General features: G+C 28.4%; 1 protein-coding gene across 1 annotated transcript in view; it reads left to right on the forward strand.

The window, feature by feature from the left end:
* LOC132924227 (mucin-5AC-like) overlaps positions 1-15,554 on the forward strand; it is a 253,547-nt gene extending 237,993 nt beyond the window's left edge. The window contains exons 3-7 of the mRNA XM_060988400.1: positions 4,150-4,264; positions 5,439-5,596; positions 7,245-7,393; positions 10,755-10,884; positions 11,806-15,554. Of these exons, the coding sequence (XP_060844383.1) occupies positions 4,150-4,264; positions 5,439-5,596; positions 7,245-7,393; positions 10,755-10,884; positions 11,806-13,475 (2,222 nt within the window). The 3' untranslated portion in view covers positions 13,476-15,554. The remainder of the gene's footprint in view (positions 1-4,149; positions 4,265-5,438; positions 5,597-7,244; positions 7,394-10,754; positions 10,885-11,805) is intronic.
* The last annotated feature ends 1,639 nt before the right edge of the window (positions 15,555-17,193 follow it).

Here is a 17,193-nt window from a genome sequence, read left to right on the forward strand (position 1 = left end):
TAATTTTATATTTTTATCCTACCTCGATGGTACGTCAAAAGAAAAAAAATAATAATGATAAAATAATACATTTTTATGAGAGGGGGTCGACTGGATATGTTTCCTAAGAGTAAAAAAATTCAAAACAAATAGTCTTTATATACATTATACATTAATTATTGTGATCACCTAAATTAAATTGTAACTTTTACTATATCAATTCGGACTCATCTTAACATTTTTAATATAAAATATTAAACACACACGAATTGTGTCAATTTTTTTTATATATATACATTTAAAGAATGACTTAGTTCATTTATTAATTTAAAACACTAGGTAATGTTTCATTTTAATTTTGATTTAAATAATGAATACTAAAATGTAACGAAGATTTAATTTAAAATTATTAGTAAATCAATGTCAAATAAAAATTATTGAAATCATTATATGCATACGAAAAGAAAAACACACTAACGTGGCAGAGAGAGTGGTTGGTTGAAAAATATTTATTTCGTTTCATCGTTTATGGTGTTGGTCGTCGGCTGCAATGGGATAGCAGTATAAATTATGCTCGTTCAAAAATCTTCCCTGGCTGAATTCGTTTTCCCTACGACAACACCTGCAGCCGTCTGCAGTAGGTATAATATATATCTTCTATATTATAGTGTTTGACAACTCTTTCCGGCTGATTAATCACACGACAATGATACAAACGGCAGACGACATGAAAGGCGTGCAGTTGTTAGGCAACTAAGTTTCGCGTGAAAATGACGTAAAAAATGGATATTTTTAACAAAGTTTCGGTGAGAGATGAAAGAAATGGTCGTCGTGAAGAAATCAAAACATGTAAAAACCATTGAATAAAATTGAAAAAATTACTCTTTTGCCTACGGACAGCGACAATTCGACAACACAGATTTATAGGATATTTGAACCCACCGGATACAAAATTTTAACCAGAATGAAGAATGGAAAACTGTCAAATCGTGTGTAAATATATAAGCGCGCGCACGATATATATAGATATCAAAGACATTGTTTTCTACCCGCCGTTTCCTTGGTAATGTCGCAACGAATAGTGACGGCTGAAAGTCAAATTAGAGTTAAGACCCATGTATTATAATAGATGATGTACAGAGTTTCTTATAATCGAAATGTCGCGTGGATAATAAGCCAGCGTGAAATGAAAACAAAACTTTTCGCGCACGACAATTAATTTACAGTGCCAAAAAAGAAAAAAAAAACGTAAATAAATGAAAGCATGTCTAGTAACTTATTTAACATTGCCTAACTTATGGCCATTATTTATACTGCACGTTTTATTTACTTATTTTTTATCTTAAGCACTCCATACGTAAATTATTGAATTACAAAATAAATTAATTGCGATAAAATTTAATCGAAAAAGTGAGCAAGTAGATACCGCTCTGCAGTTCGGCACCGAGTGCCTTCTACTTGTTACTACATACGACTTCGTCGTTGATTAAGTCACTGTGATGTATGTGTTTATCTTGAATTTAATGATAAATATACGTAAAAACGATTCTGAGCGGAAACAGTCTGTCCTATGTAATATTACTGAGTATACATTTTTATAAGCATTTTTTAAACTACTTATAGTGTATATGTACACAACAAAATCTAAATCCTTGTAGAATCAATGCATTCAATATGCTGCTCATCATTTAAAACAACCATTGAAAAATTAAAATATTCGTTATTACATTGCTTTGCTCAGAATTTAATTAATTTGTTATGATTTTGAGCCCGTATTAAACTAAAACAACAGTGGCTTGGTGAACTAATTTATTTTTCGCTTCTATAACTTCCAAGAATAAAGAGATAATAATAGTTTAGGTTATTATATTGTAGTAGTACTGCATTTTACGGTAAATGTAATAAAACGACGGACAAAATAATACACGTTGTTAGTTTACATGCAAATTGAATGTTGGGGTCGGCGAAAATGATAAAATATTGATTACTTTTGTTTTAAATCGCAAATAACAACAAAAAATAACTGTTATTGTGACCCTAAAAGTAAAAACTACTCAACACTTTCTATAATTATATTGTAACAACAATTCGATAACTACTATCATTATTCGTTACCACCTATTACATTTTATGATTCGAGACGAATTTTCGTTTTTTTATTTTTTTATAATCGTGGAAAAAATTACATTTTATTAAATTGTTGAATAATGTGCACAGTATAGTACATCTACCAAAATGTTTTAGGTTGACACGTTTTGAACAATCTTAGCTCACGAGTTAATTTATTTTTTTTAATAAATTTGAATATGGTCATATAGATCACAGCTGCAATTATAATATTATACTATTAGGTAGGTATGGACTATATAGTCATATATGTGTCATATTCATATATAGTACTATATAAACCAAAGTGATACAAAGTGAGTATGTAAGAAGTTGATTGTAGTTATAAAAGTAAAAAAAAATAATATAATATTGATGGTTTTTGAAATAAATAATTAATAGTAATAAAACAATATTATGATAATATATTATATAATAAATCGTCGCTTTTTTGTCACCTACCATAAGTGATGGCCCATAATTTAACTTATAAATTACAATAGTCATCTACTATGCTAAAAATGTCATAAATTGGTGCAAAACATTCACCGACTAGTTCAGTGACAGTATTATTATGCGTAGTACATTAAATATGAGAATACTATTGGCATGTTTCGGTGTAATTGAACGAATAAGATGGCTTTGACAACAAAATAAAATAGTATCCTTCTGATCGTTAACTATATTAATTGAGATTTGAAAAATGAAGTCAAGTTGGTAAAACGGAATGATATCGAAGGTCAAAAGTAATAAAATGTATTTATTTATATTATTTTATATATTATGTATGATAATTATATGCCGATCACAAATATACATACAATAGAGGTATTTTAATTAGTTAGAGGCGGAAAATACTCTAAAGATGTGGGGTAGGGTAGATGAATAATTGATATAATATAATAATTGGAAGAGACAAGGAACGAAGTTTCTTAACTGGCATGTTAGGCGCCCTAAATAGTGACACCGGATAAATAATAATGACAATGAATCAATTGTTAAAATGGATGAGAGTTTGCTAAAGAATTCATTTTAAAACAAAATGTATATATTATTCTTTAAACTTAATCATTAAACACGAGTTAATGCTGAATAAGAAATATTTACATTTATAATTTAAATTTTAACATATTATCATAATATATCTGCATTACATAATATTATATACTATATTTTATATAAAATGTCATCTTTTCAAGACAATAATGAAGTGGAAATGTGGTTCATTTTGTAGTGTGCAAACTTTTTTGATTTCTGAAACAAACAATTTGACTTTACAAAAACAAATGGTTTTTTCCGAATCACTGAGTATAATAAATTTAAATATTTATAAGTTAAGAGATATATATGCGTTTTTATGGGTAAAAAAATATTCCTGCAATAAATTAAAATGTAATAATATTTAAATATTCTACCCAGTATTATAATTTATTGTTGTATATATAATTTGACTAGGTAAACGAAAAAAAAAATAACTGATTTAAATGTATTTAGTATTATAATTTGCTGTTGGTTTATTATTTTGTATTTTATTTTAAAATTCGATAGAATCGTAATTTATAAAATGCTTTTAACGAACAATAATATATGTAAGAAGTGTAGTGGTGCTTTGTTAAAATTGCATTACAGTTTTTTTCACGGACATTTTATATTGTTTTTTATTAAAAGTAAAATATATAACAAATATTATTTCTTTTTTTCAGACATTTAAGAAATTCTTTTTTTTATCACCTATTTTCAATGTAAACGTTTAACTTTGTATTTATTCCTTTGGTGAGTATTATATTTACAGTTAACATAAGATTATTAGTAATGAAAAGAGCTCCATCTCAACAAACAACTCAGACATTTTAATTATTTTACAAAAATTTAATATAATTATATGAATATTTCTTCAAATATTGAATGCTCTTTGATCTGTTGTTTTCTTAATAAAATATTTATTATTTTATTCAAATATCTTATTGTGGTTAACTGAAATATAATTTTAATTTATTGACGAAAAACTAAATACAGTTAATAAAATGGGTATATTTTTCATATGTATTCTTAATTCTGTTACAGTTGAATCTAACAGTCAATTTGAAGCAATACGTACTTATCTGAAGGAATTAGACGTGATTGAGAATGTTTGGATTGGTTTGAAACGTAATAGCGAAGCTAGTGAATTCACATGGACGTAAGTATTTTACTTATTTATTTACCTGCAATATTGTGATGTTTAAAAATGGAAATACAATAACTAAATTTGAAAATTAAAATAAAAACATAAATTATAACTAAAAGCCAAATTTTACACAAAATGCATGTTATTATTTTCAACAGCATATACAATATACATATAATAAACAAGTTTTCATAAATTTTACTCAATAAAACAATACAATTTTAAGTTGTCCATTCTTAATTTAAATACATTTTTCTGCATAATATTATGAATATAAAATGTTATTTAACCACTAAAAATTTAAAAATACATCTTTAATAGAATTTAGACTTTGATTTTATGTACCATGTATTTTCTTCCTAAATCTATATACTGTTATAACTTTTTTATATATAACGTACAGTATTTTCAAGAGAGATTAATGTGTTAAATGCAATAGTAAGAAGCAATTCGAATATGCCCATTCCATATTAGGCACCTATACTGTCTGCCTATAAACTGTTTTATCTTATTTAATTACACGAATGGATTTATTCTTTGTTCTCGATATACCTATATAAAAATGAATACGATAAAATATTACAGATAAGTACATAATAAATAATGATGTTAGTTTACAAATTGCTGGCGTCACATGTGCACGTGAAATAGGTACTTTATTTTTACATTATATATATCGTGTATTTTGAAATTAAAATGTCAAAAGTTCTAAATTCAAAACTTTTATCTATTAAAAAATAGGTTGAATTATACAATAAATTGGGTGAAGTTTTTAAGATGATGAATAATAGTACAGTATTCTGTCAATACCTATTATCAAAAAACGTTAATTGTTGAAAAACGAATTCAAATTGATCAGTACCTATTTTTTTTTTCATTTTTAGAAAAATATACTATAACCAATACATATTCAACGAAAGTATATTAAGGATAAATTATTTAGATTATTATATTGTTATTATACAGAAAATTAAAGTTGATATAGATTTATTATTCACAAACAACCGATATTATATTAACCAAAAACAGTTTCAGTTGAGTTTAGTTAATTTATAATAATAATTATTATTATTATGTATTTAATAAATATTACATAATATAATATAATTAAAAATTATAACTATAAATCTCATATGAATAATATTATCGTATTCATCAACTACTTTTATGATAATTATATGCACAGTAATTACCAGCCCCTCGCCAGGAGTGGATACTTTAGAGAAGAAGTTCCACGTTCATCGGACCCAGTTTGCGTTGTCACTGACCCTACGGCCAACTTCAAATGGCACAGCTTACACTGCGGAGGTCCAGAAGTAGCATCATTCGTTTGTGAACTCCCAGGTATTTATATTATAAAATTTATTATTGAGCTAATTTAAAAAAGTATATATATTAATCTGCAAAATTAATGGTACATACCTACAAAATATTCAGAGATCGAAAACCAACTTATGAGAACTATACTTAACACGATAATCAAAAATATATAAATATAAAATATTTAAGCTTTAGTTATTAAAATTAGAAATGATATAGATTTTTAAGTACAAAATACGTATTAATTTGACAATGTTTGTGATGACAAATTAGATTTTTAAATATCTATAGCAAAAAAAAAAAAAAAAATAGGCAAGTTGATTCCGCTCTAATGTTCTGTAAGTATCGAATGGATCACTGTAATATATATACGTATATGTTGAATTTTAATTCAATAATTTATTATTGTACGAAAAGCGCAAATTTGAGCAGAGACTTTCGGAATCGTATCATCTTACGTATATCACTATTTTATCGTATTTTTTTGACTATATACATTAATATAATACTTACTTATAAAAAAAAATACACTCGTCATTTTAAAATAAATACATTCATTGCTCCGCTCAAAGTCTAAAATCCAAAAAAGACTTAAAATGTTTGTAAATAAATTTAAATTAATCTAAATATTTTGAAAATAACTTAATGATTAAGTTAACGAGTTTAAAAAACTCTAATTTATTTATTTTGTAAGAATATTAAGTATCTCTTAATTATTTACCTAAAACAAAAAACAAAAGATGTTATCAGTTTTCACAAACTCTTATTGCATAAATATTTCCATTTTCAGCTGTCTTTTGATAAATTTTCTAAATTGATAAAAGTACTCTTAATTTACTACTTTCGACTAATAAGATTACCAACTAGATACAATATAATACTATGAACCATTCGTAATGTTGATATTGTAAAACGTGATGCCCCAGGAACAAATTTAAATGTAAATGCATTATGCATATATTTAGTAGAATAAACTATTTGAAATATGGTGAGAAAAGTAGGCAATTTAAATCATTCTTGTCGAGGTAATACCAATTTTATTTTAAATTTTTTATCATTTTTAACTTTTTTGCATTTTTAATGCATATTTGTAATTTATTAGTACATATTTTTGGTTTTGGCTTAAATTTTCACGTGTTTTTTTCTATCTATACAATTTTTTCAACTTTCTGACGTATAATAAAGAAGACTAATTACCAACAGCGAATTTAAGAGGGGCGAATTTTATATTGAATGTATTTTTTAAATAATATTTTGGTGGTTTTTGTGCAAAAAATCCGTTCTCAGTGACTCTACTCAAAAATACATCATTGTATAATCAATAAGTACATTTGTGTCTGTTTTCGGAGTCTAAAGTAAAATAATAATTTATTCGGGTTATTTTCTATCCAAAAAAGATGTGTGAAGGGAATACAGGGTGACGTATCACATAGTGCGTCACATATGTGGTTACGTTGAATTAGCATTATCGGTTTATGTCGAGTTAAATTATTGCATTAATTTGTTTAAATTTAAGAATCCTTATTTTTTTTTACCTTTTTCGAGTATTAGGCAAAATTAATTTAATTATATAGGAATACATTTTCAATAATTAATCGAGGTATAAATGTAAAAAATAAATAAACAAATATCTTATGTATATAATACTAATACATGATTCAATGTTATATAGTTCCATATTGGGCATCCAAGAGCAATGGGTGCATGACAAGTATGATGGAAGGCATGACAGTAACTTTTTTGCCAGAACGTCCTGCCATTCAACTCACAAAGGAATGTAGTCCAGGTGTTTCCAAAAACGTTACTTGCAAAGGAAACATGGTTTGTTGTAATCAAAATATTTAATGCAATTACAAATACAGTTAGTTTTATTAAAAAAGGCATGTGTGATGACAATTTTAAAATGTCTTATTAATATTATTACCATACCTACTACGTTTTACTGTTAATACTAATAAATTAACTTTGCCATAATTTCTTGATTTAAAAAAAAAATAAAGACGAACATGTATAATATCAACTATCAGACCTTTAACTTTAATTTAAATAGTATTATATAATGTATATTATATATTTATATTAAATACAATAATAGGTAAATAATACATAAATATAAGTATTATATTATAGAATAATAAATTTTAAAAGGAATTTAATTTAAAAATTTTAAATTATTTTAAATATTTGATATTTATGTGGTTTTACAATTTTATGAGATGAATAGACAAAGACTCATCTATTCAAAATGTATGATTAATACCTGATATTATTATGATATTTATTAATTAGCCTGACTAAATTAATTAAAAATAATTTTTAATTTAGTAGATACCTACAAGGTAATACGAACAATAACAAATTATTAAACCCACCAAATAACTCTAGGTATTATACATATTTTTATACATGTACTCTATTCATTTTGTGTACCATGTACATTATACTAAATTGTATCATATACATTATATCATTCTTGTGTAAGAGTTTATATATGTATTTATTATATATATATATATTATATCATTACTAGACAGGTGGTATCATTTTAAGAAGGTATATGTATCTGTAATTTTATGATTAGCTGGATTGCATTGTTCTTTCAGTTTTATTTTTTTAAATACCACCAAGCAAATCAAATTAAAAAAAAAATAATCTGCTGCAGTAGGATCATGATATAAGTACTTTTGGTTTCTTTGCATCTTAAACAAAACTAATGAAGTAAAATCATTCATTATCTTTTATTTTTATATGATACACATATAATGATAAATATATTATGATAACTAGTGAAAAAATATAATTTTCGTAAGTGAAAAAACTTATTCTACAGAATAATTAAAATTTAAAACATCACTCCATAGAAATTTACTACGTATAATATAATAATATATTTAAATTGTCTTATAATTTTTTTTCAAACTGACGACAACCACCTATTAATTCTTCTACACTTAAAAATATTTAGTTTGTTTTAAATTCTAAAACCCTCGTGGGCTACTTATCACGCTTATAGTTATTTAAATGAATCACAAAACAAATTGGTTATCTGCATTACTATCATTAACTAGTAGATAATCTCAATAGGAACATTTAAATCATTTTTATAAGAAATTTAATATTATTAAAAGCTTTATATTTTAAAAAAGATAACTGTTATATATGTATATCAACGTATATGTTACGCCACATTTATGAAATTGCCGATTTCGTGAAATCAGCAACGTTATCGCCGAATACGTGAAATCGGCAATTTGGCTACCAAATTTACGAAATCGGCAAATTTTGATTGCCGATTTCGTGAATTCGGTAACATATTATTATGACTTCTAATAGTGGATTATAAATAAACAATAATTTGCAGTCATTTAGCAACAATTTGCAAGCATATTTTCACAATTTGCAAGCCTATTTTTTAATCGAAAAAATTAAAAACTTTGGATGGGGCTGGAGACACATGTCCTTATCATATCATTGAAATCATATTTTCAAATATTTCTTGAACCATCATTTAGCAGCCAATTAGCCATGTTTGTTAGCTGGTAACTGGTATCAACATTTTTTGGTTAAAATAGGATATTTTTTATGGAAATTAGTATTTTCTATTTATTTGGAATTTTTTAATCAATAAAGAATATTATTTTTTATGAATATACACTATTAGTATTACATTTTTTATTAATTTGAACTTTTTATGAAATAATGAATATTTTAATTATTGAAGCTTTTTATTTCATAAAAATAATATTTATTATAAATTAGATATTTTTTATTAAATGTTTTATTTTGATCTACTAATTCAGTTTTTTGTACAAATACCTATTATCATTTTTATAATGTAGGGTTTTTTTTATAAATACCTATTTCAGTTTTATTAATTTAGGTTTTTTACAAGGATGACCATTAACGAGTTAATAAGTTAAAAGTTAAGTTAATTTTAACTTAATAACTTAAATTTAATTGATGTATTAACAAATCTATTAACTTAACTTTAAATTTAATTGAATCAAAACATATTTAACTTAACTGAGTTAAAATAAATCATTAACTTCCCCAGCCTTGGTTTTTAATCCATAAAGATTATTTTTTTTATGTATTATAGATTTTTTATTAATTTAGGATTATTTTTAAATTTTGGATATTTTATTTAACTTTTCTAGATTTATTCAGTTTTTTATTCCAACTAGATAAAAATCAATTCTTGATAAATTATTCTTAATTGAATAAATAAAAAAAATTATTCTATATTAAATAAAACAATCTAATAACTGGAATAAAATACAACCATGAAATGAAAATCTTATTTGGTTAAAAAAAGTCTAGTTGAAGACAAAAATGTTTATTGTAATAATATAAATGTAATTTGAAAAAATTTTTTAATAAGAACAAAAAGTTAGTAGCAATTTTTCTTAAGACGTTTGAAGTTCCTGGGTTAAAGTGGGGGGGCTAACTTGTCAAATTTTTTAAATATAATACAATTTTTTTTTTATTCACTTTTTTTACACATTAAAATGAATTTATTATTTTATTATATTTCCGGTTTTACACATTTATTTAAATTAAATTATGTATATATTTTTTTTAAGAAGTCGCCTTTTTTATTTTTTATATACATATAATATTTATTATTACAATTTGATTTTATTATATTTCTGGCGTTTTATACATTTATTCAAATTAAATTATGTTTTATAATTTTTTAGAAGGGTCTTGCCGATTTCACATATTCTGCGACAATGTTGCTGATTTCATGAATTCGGCGTAACATATATACATTATTACATTTTCATCAGTTAGATTGTCAAATTTTCATCAAAAAATGTTTTGTGTTTACAATTTATTAATATCTATAAAAATATATATGTATAATGTATTACGCAATAGTGCAACATATAATGTATAAGATTATTATCAGTCCTTACTCCTTATTAATACTTTCTAGGATAGCAGCATTAGCAGCCACCGATTTTTATAACACTAATTATTCATTAATAAGAACTTAATTTTCATTTTAATTTAATTTTTTACTAGCTAATTAGTTTTATTATATATTTTAAATTTTAAATTTTAAACGCATAACCAGATAAACTTTTATAAAATGTATTTTTGAAAATTGTATGTACGTGTAAATTGTATATTTGTATGTTGTATGTTGTATCAACTAAACATTTGCTTTATATTTTAGAAACAATCGGAAATAATCGAAAAATTAAGCTGTCCAAATTCTAATAAACCAATGAAGACGTTATTTAAACCAGTCAAACCTGAACTAGCTGATATTAAATTAAAAACAACAACCTCAAGTTCAGAATCAGGTAATGTATCAAAAATCTTAATTAACCAAAATAAACATGATGAATGTTATATTTTTAAGCCAATACATATTGATAAACTTATAAGATTATTAAAATAAATAGCTACCTATTCAATGTTGCTAAATATTTAGCATATTTATTTTATACGTAACTTTTGTTAAAAATGATGTTTGCCAAATTACCTTATGAACTAATGAAATTATTGTATATTTTATTATAATATTTAATGCGTATAATAAATTCACTAATTATCATGATAAGTGAAGTTTGTTATGGTAAATCCATTAATTAATATTGCTTAAATATTCAATTAAACATTTAATTTTTAAATTGTTTAGTTAGGTATAACAAAACACATAAATATGTTTATCTCAAATATTTAAGACTTTTTAAAAATTCTTCATCAAGCAAAATTATGTTTATAAATAGTAGAGTTATATAATGCATACAATAAAATGAGTATGTGTATGACATATTAAAATTAGATGTGCCTCAGTATGAAAACAAATCAAATTACAAATCTAACTAGGTTATGCCAATCAAAATACAAGACATTCTAGACAAAACCTATGATAATTTCATTATCAATTTTGGAGACATGGAAAATGTTATTGTTAGTTTTGGTATTAAAGTCTAGTACTGTGATGCATTCACGACCCAGAATAGGATTTCGTTCTATCGTATACGTTGCACAACTAGAAAAAACACAAAATATCATCTTTCTTATAAGATAAATATATATTCTTTAAGTTTCGCCTTATAACTAGCTTAGGTTGTCAAACACGAACCAATAAGTGAGGAACCATACATTTCGTAATAGCTTAAACATTGGCCTTACCAAAGCGTATAATTACAATTTAGATGTCTATTATTCTATCACAACGCATACCAAACCCTGAATAATATGCATATCGTTTTCAGACGTCGAAGACTACGCTATCGAGATGGCCACGATTGCTCAGTACAACGACGAAACGTTCCAGTCGATATCTAAAGTGATGGGACGCAGTAGCGGTAGCATGATCAACTTGCCACAAGAGATGTCGATTGCGCAAGAACCTATTAAGTCGTCAGGCCGGGGAGGTTTTGACACCAACGGCATTGATTCGGCGTTTATCAGTGGCCAGACCGAAACCACCAGTACCGACGCTAGTAGCATCGGCATCAGTACGAGCACCCGCACAAACACCGCCAGCTCCGTGCCCAGTACAAACACGGTAACCGGCTCCAGCACTACCAGTACATCTAGCACCACACCGAAAAGCGAACCGAAAACTACGTCGTCGACGACCGCGAAACAGATGACGAAAACGACGCCCATCGAGACCGCTACCGAGACGACGACACTTGCCGATTTGGTCAAGCTTGGCACAACGTCCGGCACCACGACCCATTCGACCACCGTAAATAAAGCGACCACCTCGCCCGGGAAAACAACCACAACGGGACGAATTGTGACGACGGTTGGAGGTACTTTGACCGGTGGCAGCCAACCGACCGAAACCTCGGCCACCACACCGGCGACCACCACCACCAGTAACAATCACCATCAGCCGCGCGCCAATGCGACCAACGCCAACGCAAACCAACGCGTCTACGCCACCACCGCCGTGCCCAAGAGCCGGTCGGCTGCACAGATGACGACCACCGAGAAGATACACACCGTGGCCAAAATGTTGACCGCCGAGACCGGTGACGTCCGTCGGACCACCGGCGACAGTCGCCGGCCGACCGCCGCCACACTGGCAGCCATCGCAACAGTCGTTGCGAAAATCCCGTACACCGTCGCTGCCGCGTCCGCCACTGCCACCAGCACCACCGGCCGCCCGCTGAACTCATTGCGTTCATACGCCAACAACGGCAACGGATACGTGGCCAAGACGAACGACGCCCCGACCATCGAGCAACCGATCCGCGTGTACAAGAAAATCGATTTCCCGGAATTGCCGATCAGCAACGACGGCGATTACGCGCGCAAACCCACGGCCACCCCGTTTTCCGGAACCTCGGCCACCGCTACGTTTTCCAGCCCCGTGAGCGCCGCCACCAAGACCGGGTACAATAATGCGGCGACCACGTGGTCTTCGACCCGACCGACCGTGACCGCCACTACCACCACCAGCGCTTCTACCAAACATGACGACGCTCTCAACAGCGGTACATACGCTGCCACCGAAACGGCTACCACTAACACCGTGCCCGGCACGTCGCCCGCGGCTGTTGCCGTCGACGAATCAGACGACAGCACTCACAATTGGAACCTTATTTCGTCGTCCCCGCCGTCCCCGCCCGCCAAAATGGCCAACGACGCCGCCTCCGCGACCCCGTTCGACATCACATCCTCCGCCACTGATGTTACAGCTGCTAACGCCGCCGCAGAAGCCGTCACCGTCACCGCCGCCGTTACCACAACCGCCAGTACCAGCGCCGCTAGCACCACCACTGCCGCTGCTACCGCCGCCGCTAACCACCGGAAAATCGCCAACTACGACGCATATACCGACCACCCGAATCGTAGCCGTCACATAGTCCGCCCCAAACAACAGCACCATCACTCCTACCCGTACATCTTGTACAGACTTTTGGGATAAACGGCATCCTGTGTCTCCCACCTCCCCAGCGCTTCAATCACTTACGATAATTAATGACCGTGATCTATCGCCAACACCATTTAATTTCCTGCTCATCTCACATCCGTCGTCCTCAACCCCTAACCGAATTGCATCATTACAATATTACTGCACATAATACAAAACACATTCATTATATTTAGGTACTACTGTACGCCGTTCTGAGTTATTTCCTTCCGCAGTGTGCCCCACGAAAGTGACGATCTACAGGTGCAAACATTTTCTCATTAAGTGCTCAATTCACCATTTTGCTACACAATTTTTTTTACGTTCGTGATATTTTCAGCCATAGGTATTTCAGTTTTCAAAAATTCCTATTCATATAGACTAGCCAGTTTACCTTTCGTAGGTTCACGAACTCATGATAAACTGTTCATTGACAAACTAACCGGGTCTCAACAAATAAGTTTATGACGAAATAAATAACATTATATGATTCCAATCGAATCTATAATTTATTAATCGTTTTTCACTATCTTAGTACTCGGCTTACGACTAAAATTAAAATTTCCCTATAGATACAAATTTAAAGAAGCGTGAGCAAAAGCTAGGTGTTCTTGTCAGACAAAGAGTTATATTTCCCGGAATACAATGATTGAATTTAAAATTCAATGTTGATTCTAATTTTTAAATTAAAAAGTAAAACATAAAATCAATAATAATTTTACTTTCTTACGGATAATATTGATATTCAATAGGAATACTTTATGATTTAAATTGTTTTTGATTGTCGTTTGTCATCAGCTTGCATTATTCAAAACGCACTTATTTGATTATTAATTATCAACAATATTTTAGATTTGACAATAGTTATGAATTGTAATTTATATTAAAATAATATTATACTGCTTTTTCAAATTTTTCCATTTATATAATATTAGTATCAATAGTTTGAATAAATTATTAATTTAATCAATCAATTTATAGTAAAAATGAATATCACATAGGTAGACGATTTAAATAATTAATAAATGCAACAGCCAATAATATACAATAATATGATACATAACAAAAAAAAAGATTAAAATTTGAATAGAACTAATTATTCCTCTAATTAATTATTTTTATAAATTATGATCATAATATAATATAGGTAAATATATGTAACTACTCGTTATGAACAGGTACTATTTAGTTTATTTCAATTGTATATGCAGATGAATTCTTTAATATTAAAATCGAAACTATTTTGTACGACTTGAGACATAGATAATTAATAATTATTTTTATAATTATTATTATTACACATGACAATGATTTTATCAACCCTGATATAACCAAATTCATGTAATCGAGCGTATTTTGAAACATAAAAACGTTATAATTCTGAGTAAAACGGTAAAACGTTTATTATTAAAATAAATATCATGATTCATTACATCAAATATTAAAATATTACATATATAACCTATATTATAATCTTATTGAACATGTTTACAAATTGTTCACATCATACAGTGAACCTGTTAAAGTTCCAATTATAACGTTATTATTATCATCATTATTAATTATTATAAAACAAATTAATTGATTATTAGTAGCTTTGGTTCCAAAAAAGGAAATATTTTCAACTTTTAAAGTAGTTTTTACTGTGAAAACATTTTGTAACGTTTGATATGTTTATTGTGTTTGGCTAAATTCATAACATTTACAATTTTATATATAACTATCTACTTATAAAGATAAAAGTATATTTTTTTTTTACATAGAAAATATAATCTTTATCTTTTAGATACTTATCTAATAATTTTGAACGAAATGTAAAATTTTAAAAGTATTAAACTGTGGTCAGCGGATTCTACACAGAGTACCCGAAAATGTTTGCTTTTATTAACTCAACAATATCATATTGTAGGTAACAGGAAGTCGATTCGTCGCAATATAGCTTTAAGATGATTTAATTATTAATTATTTTAAACAATATTGTAGTTTGATGTTAAAAATATTTACCTATTTAGTAGTTAGTTATTGAAGGTATTGTGTTTGTCAATTTGTAGTCATTTGTAGTATTTTGAAATATAATAATCTTTGCTGTCTAAAGTCAAATATTTTATTCATTTTCTACATTTTAACTTTACCTATACCTAATCTTTTTACAAATCAGTGTCATATTTACGGTGATCCTGATGATACGTTACCTCAAAGAATTTCGATTCCAAGCGAAACAATGAACGTATATTAGTGTTATAATGATGTGTTATTTATTTATTTTCTTGGTGGGTCTGTCACCAGTCATTGCATTTGGATCAGTAAAAATGTTTCAACCTATAACTGACTGTAGTTTTGGTATAAAATTGAATGTTACTTTGAGTGGTCAAGTTTAAAATTTTTATATATTTGAAAAAATACAAAAAAATGGCAATGTCTTTGGAACCCCAATTTATGACAAAAAGTTGGTACCCATATGAAAAACGATTTTAAACAGAGATGATCTGTCGACTGTCAGCCTGTATAATTAATAGTATATTTCATGGTTTAGTAATAGTGGTAATCATTGATATAGCTATTAAAGTATTTTATTTTACTTTTAGTATTATGGAAGGTTGATTTAAAATCTACTGAAAACATAAGTAGCATTTAATATATTATTAGTATTTAATCATTATAATAATATAATATATTTATACCATATTATATTCTTGTTATTAACTATTAAATTAAAATACCACTTTAACGTAAAACAAAGTGCATAGTACCAATAGATCACATCTTAAAATTAATTCGCGTATTTTGATAATTTGTTGCGTATAATACAATAATTTGTAAAATGTTTAAATTCTGAGCGGAGTGATAAATGTATTGATTTTATCAAGATGTATTTTATTTTTGTGGATGAAATGTTTCGATTTTCAAAAATGAAATATGAAATTAGAAACTTCAAAATTCCTAGAACTTATTTTTATAGTCGGAAACAGATCCGTGCCGTGGAGGGGGGCTAGGGGGCATACGCCCCGGGCGCATGGTTTAAAGGAGCGCCAAAAAAATTGAAATGCATGATAAATAAAATAGGGGGCGAATATTTTTAATTTTGCCCTGGGCACCAAATCTTAACGGCATGTCGCGGCACGGCTCTGGTCGGAAAAAACAAACAAAAAATCAAGAAAAAACGGAGAAAAACTCGACTTTATCTTTCCCTAAAATTTTTTTTAGGTACGGCCCTGTGAAGTAATTATACCGATACGGCAATACATCGCCACTATGATAAAAATTATAATAAGGTTATTCGGCGTAAACTTACATGATACATCATATAAACAAAATCTATTTTGCAAAAACCGGTTTAACGTAAGTATTTCCATATTTTATAAAAAAAAATTTGAATTATTAAAAAAAATACTGGAAAAATTGTACTGTTAACTCTCAAAAGGTGATTAAAAAGATAGAAAAAAAACACATCATTGTAAAATCAATACATTCATCACTTAGACACTTCCCTTAAAATCTAAAAAGTATCTATATTTATAATTATAGGACCTTGACACACTTAAAGTTTTGATGCTTTTTGATATGACGATATTTACTATATCACACTAATACATTACCTATGCGTTGTTATTTTCGCTATGTCTTGCATTCATATTTCATATTTTCACAGACCACAACAGTTCGTAACTTCAAATGATCCTAAATAGACAGTCTATCTATAAAATAGACGTAGGATTGATAAATAACAGTAAAA

Source organism: Rhopalosiphum padi, chromosome 3 (assembly GCF_020882245.1).
Source record: "Rhopalosiphum padi isolate XX-2018 chromosome 3, ASM2088224v1, whole genome shotgun sequence".
NCBI classification, from domain to species: domain Eukaryota; kingdom Metazoa; phylum Arthropoda; class Insecta; order Hemiptera; family Aphididae; genus Rhopalosiphum; species Rhopalosiphum padi.